The 15,261-nt window shown below is 40.6% G+C and overlaps 1 protein-coding gene across 1 annotated transcript in view; it reads left to right on the top strand.

Moving 5' to 3' along the window:
- The window catches only part of DNAI3 (dynein axonemal intermediate chain 3), a 69,633-nt gene extending 59,169 nt beyond the window's left edge, over positions 1–10,464 (top strand). The window contains exons 19-23 of the mRNA XM_026004806.2: positions 2,450–2,580; positions 4,599–4,803; positions 6,481–6,572; positions 7,323–7,445; positions 10,140–10,464. Of these exons, the coding sequence (XP_025860591.2) occupies positions 2,450–2,580; positions 4,599–4,803; positions 6,481–6,572; positions 7,323–7,445; positions 10,140–10,280 (692 nt within the window). The 3' untranslated portion in view covers positions 10,281–10,464. The remainder of the gene's footprint in view (positions 1–2,449; positions 2,581–4,598; positions 4,804–6,480; positions 6,573–7,322; positions 7,446–10,139) is intronic.
- The last annotated feature ends 4,797 nt before the right edge of the window (positions 10,465–15,261 follow it).

Genomic DNA, 15,261 nt, shown 5'->3' with positions numbered 1-15,261 from the left:
TTTGTTTATTGTAACTTTCTCATGGCAACTTGGCCTGGGGCCTCTGGTACTCTGTTTAATAACTTAAGGACAGCTCTATTCATTGCTAGATGGAATTAAAGGTCCTTAAAAAGACAAAGGGAAGGAAAAGATATGGGTTGAGAATATTTAACATGTTACTGTAAAGTACAAATTTTGGTAATTGTCAATCTTGCTATCATTGGTAATCATCACATTTGCAGAAGGCTTCCAGACCCATGGATGGCCCTGCTGCCCAGAGTGAGGTGGTATCTGGGAAAGCCCCACTATGGGAAGATAAAACCAGGCTCTGAGAAACAAGAGCAGCAACAAGAAGATAGCTGCTAGTTTCCAGGGTTTTCCTGACTTCCCAAGAATCTTCCAGATTGCTTCAAGATGGCCTTAGAAGTATGTCTCCTATGCTATCTTCAGGATGGGCCTAATTGGAGGAAAACTGGTCTTTTTTTTTTAAAATCCAGAAAAGCTACCTTTAAATTTTTTATTTTTACTTTTCATAAAATTTTAAATTGTGGTAAAATATACATAAATGTAAATTTTACCATCTTAACCATTTTTAAGTGTATAATTCAGTACAATTAAGTACATTTGCATTGTTGTACAACCCATCTCCAGGATGGTGTCCATTTTGCAAAACTGAAACTCTGCACCCATTTAACAATAGCTCCCTGTTCCACTCTCCTCTCAGCATCTGGCAACCACCATTTACTTTCTATCTCTATGAATGTGACTACTGTAGATATGTCATATAAGTGGAATCATACAGTATTTGTTTTCTTGTGATGGACTTCTCTGCCTTAACATCATATCCTCAGGTTTCACCCATGTTGTAGAATTTGTCAGAATTTTCTTCCTTTCAAAGGATGAATAACATTCCATTGTATGTATATATCACATTTTGCTTATTCCCTCTTTGATTGATAAACCCTTGGGTTGCTTCCAAACAATGCTGCTGTGAATATGGGTGGACAAATATCTCTTTGAAACTCTACTTTAGGAGCTATCTGCAAGATTTAGTAGGTGGGTTTTTTTTTTTTTTCTGCTTAATGTCTCATTGGGATTCTAAGAGGGAAAAACAATCCAACTTTTACACAGCTATCAATATGACGGAATTCAAAATAAGTTCATGGTTTGGGTATAAGGTAGCCAGACGTATGGTTTGACCTAGATGGGACATATCTTTATGGCCATCCCTAAGGTGGGTGTGGGCAGCAAGGAGTAGGGAGCAGCCAGCCCTGCAGTCATGTCTGGGGGAGAGAAGACCTAAACAATGGTAGGGTAGAAAGCCTAAGGAAAAGGAGGACTCGAGACCCAGAGTAGAGACTAAAGAGAGCTCTTGATCTTAACACCCAAATCTGCCTCCCCCTAGTCTTCCCAGTTGCAATAAAGAAACTCATGGAGTCAGTTGCTCCTACCAGAAATCTATCATTCTCAGCTCTCCTGTTGAAGGCATCTGTTAGTCTTGCCAATTCCAGCTTGCAAATACTTCTCGATCATCTACTTTTGTCCATTGTACCTCCAACCAAGCTACCATGCTCTCTCACCAGAACTACCTCCTACAGTGTCCCTTCTTTTCTTTTACCTGTCTTGAACTCATTCTCTTCACAGCAGTCAGATAATCTTTAGGAATCAGATTGTCTTCTGGGCCTAAAGGACTCATGGAAACACATCATGTGTAGAATATAATTTAAAATCCTTTCCTACAAGGGCCTGTGTATCTGAACCCCCTCTGGTCCCCACTTGTTTCATATGCCTCATGCTGGGATTACCAGACTTTGGTCTTCCTCAAATTTATAAAGGCATTAAGCACTTCTCCCCACAGGAGTTTGGTGTGTGTTGTTCCATCTGGAATACTCTTCCACATTAAAATCTTCCCATACCAAAATGCTACCAAGAACTATATGACTCATCTTCAGAGAAGACTTTCCTGACCATTCGTTCTAAATTATGGATATAATTTTTTTCCTACTATAACACATTTAACATTTTTTATTATGTACTTTGGGATTTGTTTATTGGATATTGGATATTCTTTATTGAGTATCTGTCTTTCCCATTAGACTGTAAGCTCTATGAGGGCAGGATCATGTTCATTTATTAACCATTGTTTACTCATCATCTACAGTACCTATAGGTACATAGGGGTAATCCACAAATATTTTTTGACCAACCGAGTTAAAGAATAAGTAACTGAATAATAACATGAAGTATTCCTTTGAGCTGGAAAAATGGACTTGATGAAAATCCTCTGGACTTCTCATAAAAAGAGGAAGAGCAGTCCCTTGACAGATCCATTTACCCCAACTGACCTCTTATTGTCTACACTTAGATCCCATTAATTAGGACCTGACTGTCCACTGGAAGTCTGCCCATTCTTCATGCAGGAATGTAAACACTATTATTAAAGATGAAATGATCTTTTCCATCCCAACAGCAAAAAAGCCAGTGAACCTCTACACTGTCCATGATGGAGCTGTCCACACTGTTCAGAGGTCACCTTTTTACAAGGACATTGTCCTCACCATTGGGGGATGGAATGTGGCCATCTGGAAAGAAGGTGTTACGGTAAGTCGCCTGAAATAGAGGAGTGGGTGTGTGGTCCTTTGTTACTGAGAAAGACAATGGGAATAACAGACTGTTCTGACATAACAGTGCCTCGGGGACACTTTTTAGAGAAATTAGAACAGATGGCCTGGGTTCCAACTTGTCTGCAGAACCACTGTAAGCCTTTTGAAAACACACCATTTGCCTTTCTTTCCTGAGGGAAGGAAACAATATTTACATGTTTCTTCTCTAAGACTTAACAGTCTTCTCTTCAAAATGCGTAGTGGGCAGTTGATTTGCTTTATGTTTTTTCCCTCCCCTTAAAATACACGATAGGATGCTAGTTACTGTATGAAGTCCAAGGAGAAACACTGGGTCTGTTACCTTTGCTTCTGCACCAGGAATGTGTCCACAAATTCAGAAAGTGTAAATAAGAAGGCTAAGGGGTCCATTCCCGGGAGACCAGAGACATGCATGGACCACAGTGAGGCAGTGCCAGAACTCTGGTAGTCAGGATTAGGAGAGGGCCTGATTCCAGGCAAATAGAAACTAAACTGCCAAAAACTGGAAGACTATTAAAATCCAGTAAAGTGGGCAGCCCGGGTGGCTCAGCAGTTTAGCACTGCCTTCAGTCCAGGGCCTGATCCTGAGACCTGGGATGGAGTCCTATATCAGGCTCCCTGCATGGAGCCTGCTTCTCCCTCTGCCTGTGTCTCTGACTCTCTCTCTGTATCTCCCATGAATAAATAAAATCTCTTAATAAATAAATAAATAAATAACCCAGTAAAGTAAGGGTGTGGGGAAATCATCATGACAGGTCCCATTGGTGTGCAATTTAAGATTATCAAAATCTGAAATATAATTTGTAAATCTACTTCATAGCTCTGATACATATATTCTTTGAAAAAATAATATATAATGTGTATATTTATATATACATATAACATATATATGAATTCTTTGGATAAAATGAATAAACATATACATATATTCTTTAATAAAAACTATATATTATTTAAATAAAGTGATAAAAATATACATATACATATATATATATTCTTTGACCTAGCACTTTTACTTCTGAGATTCTGACACAAATATTTGTGTGAATATGTATATGAGCTTGTCATTGAAACAACTGGAAAGTACTTAAAGTACCCATCCACAAAAGGACGTCTACTTTATACCAATGTACTTCTGTATGTTCAATTTTTTTTTTTTTTTACAGTGAGTAGGTATCAGTTTTGTTGTTAAAGAAAAAGAAAATTAGGCAAGATTGTCCATAGACTATCTAGGGCTCAAGTACCTGGTTATCCACAGAAATGGAAGGAGCTGGGCAAGGTGGGTAAGAACAGGATAAGGAGTCCATGAATCTTTGTTCCCCACAGGGAAGTTTCTTATGCATGTCTCAGAGGGAAGGAAACAGCTCCACAGTTTAGTTCAGTCTCTGCAGATATAAGTAGATAAATGAGAACACCTCATTGTCAGGTTGGAGCATGACAGTAAGAAAGCACATTCTGATCTTTTCTGTCTATGAAAACCTCCCAAAGAGGGCAAATTACCCCATGGTAAAGAAAAGAGAAGATGATCTTGTCATGCTTTGCTGGTCTAAAATCTCTTCCAAACGATATTTATAAGCCATTGGATGCAGCTCACAGCTGGAATTGACTTTTTATTTGCTTTTTCCTGGCTGCCAGAGTTGTCTCCATGGGAAATAGACATATGTCAGCAAAATAAAGGTATAGTGAAAAATTTCCTTATAATCTTACCTTCTCTAACATCCACCAATCTCCAGCTCAACTGCATGATTTGATCCTTTCTAAAAAGCAACTAAAATAAGAAAAAAATGTTATAAAAAACACACAGGAAAGAAAAGGGTTAGCATTATATAAAATCCTACAAGAAAAAGAATCAAGCTTCAGAGTGGGCATAATTATGCTGTTCCACGATCATAGCCATCTGAGTTGTACTTACACAAAATCATTGTGAATACACCTCCAATAATAGTTTTCACATGTTCTTTTAAAATTTGTTTAAAGACTGGACCCCTCCTTCAGTCATCCTGTGCACCAAAAAAGTATACCGCAGGCCACTGGTCCCTGACAAGGCCTGGAGTTTTCTATATTGGCCGAGAAGATGGATACATCGATATCTGGGACCTTCTGGAGAAAACTCATGAGCCAGCCCAGTCACAAAACATCTGCATCACTATGATCACCTACATCAAACCCTGGACATTTTCTGGTGTGTTAATTCTAATTAAATGACCTAAGTTATTTTGCTTTTTTGGGGTAACTCAGGAACATTTTTACATTCATCTGGAAAGTTTCTAATATTTTTTTCTCAAGTTTTTGTTTTCCTGCCCATCTCATCCCATCCTTTCTCTTCCCTTCCTTCCCCTTCCTTCTTGCAGTCAAACTTTGGATATAATCTGAGGTTCTCTCATTATTTTCCTTATTGACAATTATTTCTGAGGCATGGTTAGTATAAGCAGAGGCTGATTTTGAACCACAAAATGAAAAGCATCCTTTCATCTTCTCCAGGTCAGATAGTGTGATCCCTAAATCTTTGCTGCCCTTTGCTGCTTCTTTTCCAAATAGAATAGTTCTTGTATCTTTAATTTTTAATTATGCCACAAATTTTCAATATTTTTTCATTTTTATGGCTTTTCCCTGGACAGTATCAAGCCATCCTTTTTATGAGATCAAATGACTCTCTGGGGTCATTTACCTACTTAAACCTCTAACTTTTGAACTAATTATGAGGAAAAACAACATATAACAAAGCAAGGAGAAATTCAAGGATGCGTTCTTGAAAAAGTGATTTATATCCTTTGTCCCAATTTCTCTGTTTTACCCAAGCCACTACTTTCCTTATAAACGGAGTATATTTCCTTCTTTTAAAAGAAGTTTCTTAGGGTGCCTGCGTGGCTCAATCAATTAGTGTCTGCCTTTGGCTTATGTCATGATCTTAGGGTCCTGGGATCAAGTCCCAAGTTGGGCTCCCTGCTCAGTGAGGAGCCTGCTTCTCCCTCTCCCTCTCCCTCACCCTTTCCCACTCCTTGCTTATGCTCACTCTCTATGTGTCAAATAAATAAAATCTTAAAAAAAAAAAAAAGAGTTTCCCTTTGTTTCCAAAGGTATGCAGGCATGAAATTGTTTTTCTACCCATATTCTCTCAGAAACATTATGTTTAGAAATTCAGTCTTCAGAATTTCTGGAGTCTCACAGTCTCACTACCGCTTAACCATTATGTGTCACCAAGTGTGGGTTTTTTTCCATCTTTGCTACAAAACATTGCTTTTGTATACATCAGGGATTATGAATCTAAAACTTAACAATTTAAACCAAATCTTCTGCAACTAAGAAAAAGAAAAAAACACATATGATAAGAGAAAATTAAAATTCTTAAACACGTTTTGTGTTTTATGTCTATTTTCAATGATCAAAAGAAGCTATCTGATAATAAGAAAACTGGTTCTGGCTGTGTCTTTGAAATTCATTTGGATAATGGTATCCCTCAGCCCTTATTGAGTCTGTGGTGGAAATTGGCTTCATGATTTTTCTTTGAAAACCTTTGCATGTGTTACCCCACTTTCTTATCAAGTCTGCCCAGCAGTCCAGGCACACAGAGGGTCAGCCTCACTAGGAATCACTCCTTACATGAGCACCAAGAAGATAAGAGTTGGGGGGGGGGGAGTGGAGTGACCAACAAAAGTTCAGGGTTTTGGCTTTCATTTCATCTACTGGAAAAGATGATTTTTATATGTTAATATTGTCCTCAGTCATGAATGTCTGATGAAGATGCCAAGCCTATTGTAACTGCAGCAGGTCTTTTGGGAAACCACAAAACAAAAACACATTTCATGTTTAACCTCCAGGATGACTTTCTGCTTTCTCTCCCATTTTTTGGATCTTTCAGCAAAGCAGCAATTTATAGCCATAGCTGATTATTATGGAACACTGCATATATTGGAAATTCCTTGGACATTAAGTCACCCTTCCACCAATGAGGTTAGTAACTTTTGGCTCTGAGGATTTATGTGACCAGATATTGCTGAGGCATGTTGTAAAAATGTGTTCAGGAATGACAGCATTTTTGCTCTGTAAGAAAACAAAAGAATCATACAATCCTAAATAAGGGGGTGTGTTTCTGTTGTAGGAGTTAAATAGCTTGAAACCACAAAAATAAAAACAAAAACAAAAACACCCAAATGTGATGAGAGAGAGGGCAAGTAAATGAAGCCCAGATTAAGAAAAGAATTGACTTGTGGATTCATAACACGGTATTTTCAGGTTGTAACTGAAGCATAGGACTCCTTTCAAATCCTCCAGGTGACCAGGAACTCAGTTCTACTTCCAGTCCCTTTAGGGTTTACACTGATCTCCTTATCTGGGTTTTCCAAGTGTGATTAATGATATGATACTTTCCTCAGGCTTAGAAGTGAAAAGCAAGAAAAGGGAAAAAAAGCCATCCCTGAGTATTTCTTCTACAAAATTGTCTTTTTTTTTTTTCTTTTTTTTTTTGCTGCTCTCCTTCCATCCCCACTTCTTTCATGGAATCCTTCAATTTGTAGGGCCCTGAACCTTAGCACAGTAACCCTAACATGGAGCTAGCTCCTCTAGTAGTGGGCCTGTGGGTGGTATCTCAAAGCAGGTAAGCCAGCTAATGAATTATGGGCAGCAGAAATTCTTCTAGAGCCTTGTGAAGAATATGGAGCCTTCCATGTGGGCTCCCCTCTCAAGGGCCTGTGCTTCTAACAGGTATCAAGCATGAACTACTACTTCGAAAGAGAAGTCAAGCATCTGGAATACATAGAACAACGCAAGAAAATTCGCGACCAAGAAAAGAAGGAAATGGAGCTGGAGCTTGAGAAGAAGAAAACTGTAAGTGATTTTTTTCAGAAACAAAAGTCGTTTCCTTCCTCTGACTCCAGTGGAAATATGCATAGTTTTAATAGGAAAATTATGCCTTTTCACATTATTCTCTGTTCTTATGGCAGCCAAGAGGGCATTTCTCTCATTTCCTAGCTTACCGTGAGCAACAACTATCAATTGGACCGTGAGCAACAACTATCAACTGGACACCTATCTAGATTCTATCCAACTTAACTTTCTGAAGTTTTCCATAATTTCAAAGTCCTTTAGATACAAAGTCACCTGAATATCATTCATAGATACAACAATTCAAAATTTGGAATCTTTCTTTGCATAGAATTTTAACATCTGGTGAATAATACCGTAAACCAGGTAGCACATGGGACACCTAGCTGGCTCAGTCTACAGAGCATCTGATGCCTGATCTCGGAGTAGTTGAGTTTGAGCCCCACTCAAACTTAGGTGCAGAGATTACTTTTTTAAAAATTAAAAAAGAAAGAAAGAAAGAAAAACAGGCAGTGCAAAATGAATGGGATATAGAAACAAGACACATGGGCTCAAATCCCAACTCCACCCACCACTACTAGCAGCAGGACCTGGAGCAGGGCTCATATCAGTGCTGAGCTTCAGTTCTTGTCTTTAAAATGGGAATACTGATAACTACCTTCCAGGATTAGGCTGTCAGTTCAGTAGCCTGACAAATGGTAGCCCTTAGTACATGGGAACTAGAATAGGCAGATAGATAGGAATTTAATATAACATCCGCAAGCTATAAAATTGGAGACAGAGGAAAAGTTGGTAGAGGGCACATCCTTCGACCAGACAGGAACCTATAACTCTAGAGTTCCTCGCCTTCCTGGTTCCTAGCCTCCATTTGCTAGGAACCCTGTTCACTGTGGGTCTTCCCTGGCCCACAGGAATCAGGGCCTTTAAATATGCTATGAACTCGGCTCTTCTCTCTCTCTCCACAGAGATCTCCTCATTTCTACTTCTCCACATTTCTATCCCACATTTCTATTTCTCTCTTGCTCATTCCCTTTTGAGGCCTTTGTTCCTAGCAATTTCACCACTGGTCCCGTTTATAAATTCCTTATAGCCAAATATATAATCTCCTCCAATACAATTATGCATATAAAACCCTAGGTCTCTGTTAGAAGCATGAGCATGTGGAAATTTTAATGTCTACATTGTCACTTAGTGATAGGTACATATTAGTGTAATAAAGGCAAAGGGCCTCATTTCAAAAACATTGTTTAGTGGTGACAAGGTATAAAAGAATACCAACCAATTAACTTTTCATCGTTTTCCCTGCTCAAAAAAATTGGTCTCGGTCTGTTCTTTTGCACATTCACAAATGCTGGTTGAAATTCTGTGGTGGGAGATAACCTGACACCCTTCCTTTATGCCTGCAATTACCCATGATTATTGTGAGCATTTAAATACAACAGTGACGGCTCCTAATTATCCACATCAGTGGAAGCAAGTAGACTTGTGGGAAAATCCAAAAATTATTTGCCTATGAAATGCTTTTAAAACACCTGAATATTATAATAATCATACCTTGAAATTGCTTGAGGTATCATGTGCTTGAGTCTCCCAACTTCTTCCTGTAGCTTCGTTTCCATTTGAGATAGTACCCTCTTTAATGTAGAGCTACTGCTTCTCAAATTTTCTCTGGAATTAAACTGGGGATAAGCAAATAGATCTAAAAGGGCTCCTCTGTTACATTTAGAACATGAAAAGCGTCACCAAGGAAAAACAACTAATGTTAGTGAGAAATATCTTCTAAGGAGCAACTGCTGATGAAAGGGAAAATGGGAGCAAACTGTAACAACCTCAGAGGGGGCGTAGTGGAGATTAAATGAGTTAAAATATTTACAGCACTCAGCCAGTAGCTGGCACATGGAGAATGGTAGTAAGCATTCACTATTATTATTACAGAAGGCAGGGGAGGATCACACATCCATCCAGCAAGGCTGGTCTTCACAAGCACCCTGCAGTTGCCAGGGTAATTAGGCTGTACACATCAACCCACGCATCCAAAGGAAACTATACACCTATCTCTTTGCAAACATTGAGTCTGGAACAGACCATTTCTTGAAAAATAATAGTAATTACAGCTCTAACAGCACTTGAAATGGGAGATCTTCTAACTGGAATTTCAGCTGGAGACCCAAAGCTGGAAATAGTAGGAGTTACCATCTGATCCATAAGCTGTGCCATCTAAATAGGACTTAGGAGAGGGAGGAATTCAAAAGAATTCTGTAACCCCTAGTCAATTATCCATACTCCAGGCTACACAAGGGGGATAAGAATTATGAGGAAGACTAGAAGAAGGTATTTTTTTTTTAATAAAGAGGTATCAAAGGGCCATGTATTTCCCACTTGCCAGTTCTGTAAAACCAGACTCCCTGAGGAAACCTTCCTGGACCACTGCTAGAGAAGGATCGCTGGCCAGGAAAGACAGCCAGCCTCTTAACATCTGGCAGGCCTCATGAGCCACAGAAATCTGCACACACCTCTTGATTCCAGAACCAGCAGCCACTCTCCTCCCTGTGCCAAACACGCCCTCCTGCCCTTGGCCTTCCTGCAAAGCCCTCCCACTGGGCAGTGGCGAGGCAAATGCTCCAAAGCAGCTCCTTCTTACCTCTGGTATTTCTAGGTGTCAGTGCTTTATTTGGATAATTTGGCTTTTCCTCCTAGAAAACATATCAGAAGTCAAAAGAACAGCTGGAGGCTGAATTGAAAATGGACTATGAGAGTTACTTAGAACTGGAAAAGACCACCCTCATCAACCTTGGCTTCCTCAACGTGGCAGAGAAGATGTCATTCATGGACTTGTAGAAAGATTTCCACAAGGGTGTTTTGGGGACTTTGTAGTACTTTCTTTTTATTTGTTATTTTTTAGATAAGATGAAATAAGATAAGACAAACTCAGCATTAAGTAGGTTTACTTACAAATATTAGCCTTTTGTTTCACTGCTATTAAAACTTGATTTATAACAATAAAATCTGTTTTGATTTTGGATTGAATGTGTACTGAACTTTGTACTGAATATGAAGGTTACTAATAATGAAATTTTCATTTTCCTATATAATACAAAGCTGGAGACATCCCCTTCATCCCCAGCCCTAGGCATCTATTCAGAGCCCCTAATCCCAGAGAAAAGTGGAAATTGAACTTCATTCCCATTATCAGATTGCTTTGGGTTGCCCCTCCAAACAATGTTCCCCCCCACCTCCAGGGCCCCTGCACAGATTGCAGGGCTATGTGCTAAATAAAGTAGTAGTGAATCAAATCCAGGAATATATATATAAAGAAAGGATAATACAGGGGTGCCTGGGTGGCTCAGTGGTTGAGCATCTGCCTTTGGCTCAGGTCATGATACTGGGGTCCCAAGATTGAGGACCCTCATCAGGCTCCCTGCAGGGAGGCTGCTTCTCTCTCTGACTCTCTCTCTCTGTGTCTCAAATAAATAAGTATAATCTTTAAAAAAAAAGAAGAAAGAAAGAAAGAAAGAAAGAAAGAAAGAAAAAAGAGAGAAAGAAAGAAAGAAGAAAGAAAGAAAGAAAAGAAAGAAAGAAAAGAAAGAAAAGAAAGAAAGGATAATACATAAAGATCATGTTGGGTTTACCCAGGGAATATCTTTCTTACAAAAGAGAAGAAATCAATGACTGATTAAAGGAGGGAATGCATGATACTGAATGGATGCAAAGAAACATGTGGTATAATTCCATATCCGTTCATGATAAAACAACAACAAATTCTTAGCAATTACAAAGAGGGGACTTCCTTTATGTGATGCCAGGTATCTAAAACAATAACATCATACTTATGAAATACTGAAAGCTTTCTTCTGAGATGTGAAATAACACCATTCCCCCCATCACGTCTTCTAGTCAATGTTGTATTTGGGGGGGCGGGGGTTGTTAACCAGTGTGGGCGCAGAAAGGAAAGAGCACGTGAAACAGTTGTGAAAGAGCTTGGTGTGTCTCAACCAGAGGTTCAGTGTCACAGGAAAGTGACTGGCATGGGAGTTGGAGTTGTGGAGAGAGTAGCAGGAGGTAAGACTGAAAAATAGCTTGGAGCCAGATTGTGAAGGCTCTAGGAAACCAGGCTAATAAAACTGGACTAGAGTTTGCAGGTAATGGGGAATTAATAGAAGGGCTAAGCAGGAAGGTAACACAGTCACTTTTATTTTTAGAAAGATAAGGTATGGCCTGGAGCAGGGACAGTCCAACAGCAGGAAGTCCTACCAGGAGGCAGTAGTAGTGCTTCAAGTTAAGAGATTAACACACTCTGTACTGAAGCTTAATGTGAAAATGAGGCTGGTTGGATGGGGACTACTAGACAAAAGGTGATGCCAAGGCCTCTAAGTTAAGTTGCTGGAGGACATTAAAGTCATTTACCTCAAAAGACAGGTAGATAGTAGCACTTAATCATCTGTGTGCCTTTGGACAGATGACGGGTCACTATGAAACAGATGCCCCCCCCATCCAGTCAGGTGAGAGTATTTACCTGGCAACTTTTTACAAGGCTAAATGGGCACCTGCACATAAGGCAGCAGCGCCTGGCACACAATGTATCATCGATACCTGAGTGTCCCAGGACTCAGCCTCGCCCTGGAACGATCTTTCTTTCTTTCCTCCCCCCCTTCTGTCCTTCCTTCTTTCTTTCCCTCTCTTTTTCTTTCTCTCTTTCAGATTTTATTTATTTATTTGAAAGAGAGAGAGAGAGCACACAAGCAGGGTAAGCTGCAAGCAGAGGAAGAAGCAGACTTCCAGAGCCGGACCTGGGACTCCATCCCAGGACTCTGGGAACATGACCTGAGCTGAAGGGGAGATACTTACCCGACTGAGCCACCCAGTCTCCTTCCTACCTCCTTTCCCTCCTTCCTTCCTTCCTTCCTTCCTTCCTTCCTTCCTTCCTTCCTTCCTTCTCTCCCTCTCCTTTCCTCTCCTTTCCTTTCTCTCCTCTTTCTCTCTCCTTCTTTCCTCCCTTATTTCTCTTTGTTCTTTTTCCTCCTTCCTCCCTCCCCATCTTTCTTTCTTTCCTCCTTCCTTTTTCTTTCTTTCTTTCATTCCTTCTTTCCTCCCTCATTTCTCTTTCCTTCCTTCCTTCCTTCCTTCCTTCCTTCCTTCCTTCCTTCCTTCCTTCCTTCCCCCATAGTTATGTCTTATGTAAATACATCCAGTCTCATAGCTCTAAGTACTACCTATATCCCTGGCATGAAATTTTCTCACAAAATTGAGAGCTGTATATCCATTTGACTACTTAACACCTCCACTTGGATATATAATAGGCATCTCAAATTTAAAACATGTCCAAAGTTGAATGCCTGGATTTTCCTCCAGAACCCATTCTCCTGTAGTCCTCCCAATCACCTTGCTTTCAGTTGCTCAGACAAAAATCTTAATGTCATCCATCATTTTTCCCTTTCTCTCACAATCCATACCCTCTCTGTGAGCAAATCCTATTGACTATGCTTCAAAATACATCCAGAACCGATCACTTCTCTCCTTCCTCACTGCTACTGCTTTGGTCCAAGCTACAGCCTCACCAGCTTGGATTTTTGCAGTAGTCTCCTAACTATTCTCCCTACTTCCACTTGTACCCCTTCAGTCTCTCTCTCGGCAGCAGCCAGATAGTTTTAATATTTTTAATATTCTATTTATTTATTTATTTATTTATTTATTTATTTATTTATTTAGAAGGAGGAGGGGCAGAGGGAGAGGGAGAATCTTGAGCAGACTCCATGCTGAGCATGGAGCCTGACACGGGGCTCAATCTCATGACCCTGAGATTGTGACCTGAGAAGAAATCCACAGAGCCCCACACTCAACTGACTGAGCCACTCAGGTGCCCCCAGACAATGCTTTTAAATGGATGGCAGAAGCTGTCCTTCTCCTTCCCAGAGTTCCTCTTTGGCTTCCCAACTCACTCAGATTATGAGCCAGGGGCTTTATTGGGACCTGCAAACCCCCACATGATCAGGCTGTCCATGTCATTCTGGCTTCATCTATCTCCTCCTCCATATCACTCCATCCCAGTCATGCCAGCCGCCTCCAACTCACCATAAGGCATATTCCTGTCCCAGGGCATTTGTACTTGCTATTCTGCACTTTGTCCAGTAATTTTCCCAGTTTTGTTTTCATATACTCCCCTAAAGAAAAAAAAATGTTTTGAGTGTCTACACTGTGCCTGGTTCTACAATTTTAAGCAGGGTGTTCAGAGTAGGTGTTACTGGAAAGGTAATATTTGAGCAAAGATCTGAAGAGGGCGAGGAGTTTGCCCCTGTAGTCTTCTAGGAGAAGCATTTTCATAACTCAGTCTTCCATCCCTACCCCGGCAGACTTCTGCTTGGGTCTCCTGGACAGAACTGCATTGTGTGGACACCTCTTAATGAGAAGAAGCTGGGACCATCGAGAACAGGAATGTCATGATTATATGACAGAAGCCATTATCTGGCTGGCTCATTGTTGTCTCAAACAAAAGCAAGGTTTTATAGCATAGAAGAAGAAAGTAATGGATATTGATTATCAAATAAAGAGCTTAGTATAGTGCTTGGCATATAGCAAGCAGTAAATTTTTGCCTCTATGTTATCTGATTTACAAATACAACACAGCTACAATATTCTTGCTATAGATATTAAACATGGGGTTCATCTGGCTTATGATAGCAGTTATTATCAGTTCAGTATGATATCTGTATTGTGTATTTATAGTCTTAGTTTTCCTCATCCTCTCACCAGCCTATGCCCACCAGTGGGGTCATATCAACAGCCACAACCCAAGTTTCATGGGATCCTGCCCCACCTGCTTATCTGGTATCTCATCCCTCTGCAAAGCACCCCCAGTTGTGTCCTGTAGCGCCTGGGATGAAAGGTGATTCACATATGTTTAAAAAGAAGCCTATAGCAGCACCTGGGTGGCTCAGTGGTTGAGTGTCTGCCTTAGGCTCAGGTCCTGATCCCAGGGTCCTGGGATGGAGTCCTGAATTGGGCCCCCCACAGAGAGCTTGCTTCTCTCTCTGCCTATGTCTCTGCTTCTCTCCGTGTGTCTGTCATGAATAACTAAATAAAATCTTCAAAAAAGCAAACAAACAAACCTACAACCACCAGGCACCCAAGGCTCCCCTCTGTCAATGTGCTAGAGTGGCCTGATGGCCTGTAACATGGCGGAAGGTGTTGGGACAATGCCTCTGTGTCAGTTTAGGTTCAGCATGAAGCTAACACCAAGGCAAGACTAGATGTACAAGAGATTTATTGGGAGAGGGAGCAGAAGAAGCCAGGGAGAGCCTTTGGACCTTAGTGCAAGTCTGGTATGTATAAAAGGAAGAAGGTTGGGGTGGGATAAGTCAGACCACTCTGAATGCTCACTTTTCTTGGACTTCAAGGCTGTGAAGCTCAGGCAAATGCATTGCACTTCTTCCTCCTTCCCTGGCATGAGTTCTCTCCAAGGTTCTTCAACTCACCCTGGGAGGCTCAAGCTGAGAAGCTGACCTATAATAGAAGATGGGAGAACTGGGCATGAATGAAAATGGAGCTACCTGTTGTGCCTCCCTCCAGTTCCCAGAGCTCCAGCCTTTTCTCCCACTGCCCACTCCTTCCCAACAGCCCTGTGGGCCAATTCAGTCTTCTGTTTCTGCCCTTTAGTCTTTTGATCTGATGTGCAGTGTAGTGAATAGACAGAGGGCTTTGGGATCCAGGCAGACCTAGTCTGAATCCCAGTTTCATCCCCCAGGCAAGCTGTACTATCTCTTAAGTCTTAGTTATACCATCTATGAGCCAGGAACGATGATAATTGTACCTACCTTACCCAAAA

The sequence above is a fragment of the Vulpes vulpes genome, chromosome 3 (assembly GCF_048418805.1).
Source record: "Vulpes vulpes isolate BD-2025 chromosome 3, VulVul3, whole genome shotgun sequence".
Taxonomy (NCBI): Eukaryota; Metazoa; Chordata; class Mammalia; order Carnivora; family Canidae; genus Vulpes; species Vulpes vulpes.
The sequence above is the reverse complement of the archived record's forward strand: the minus strand, read 5'-3'. Positions and strand labels throughout refer to the sequence as shown.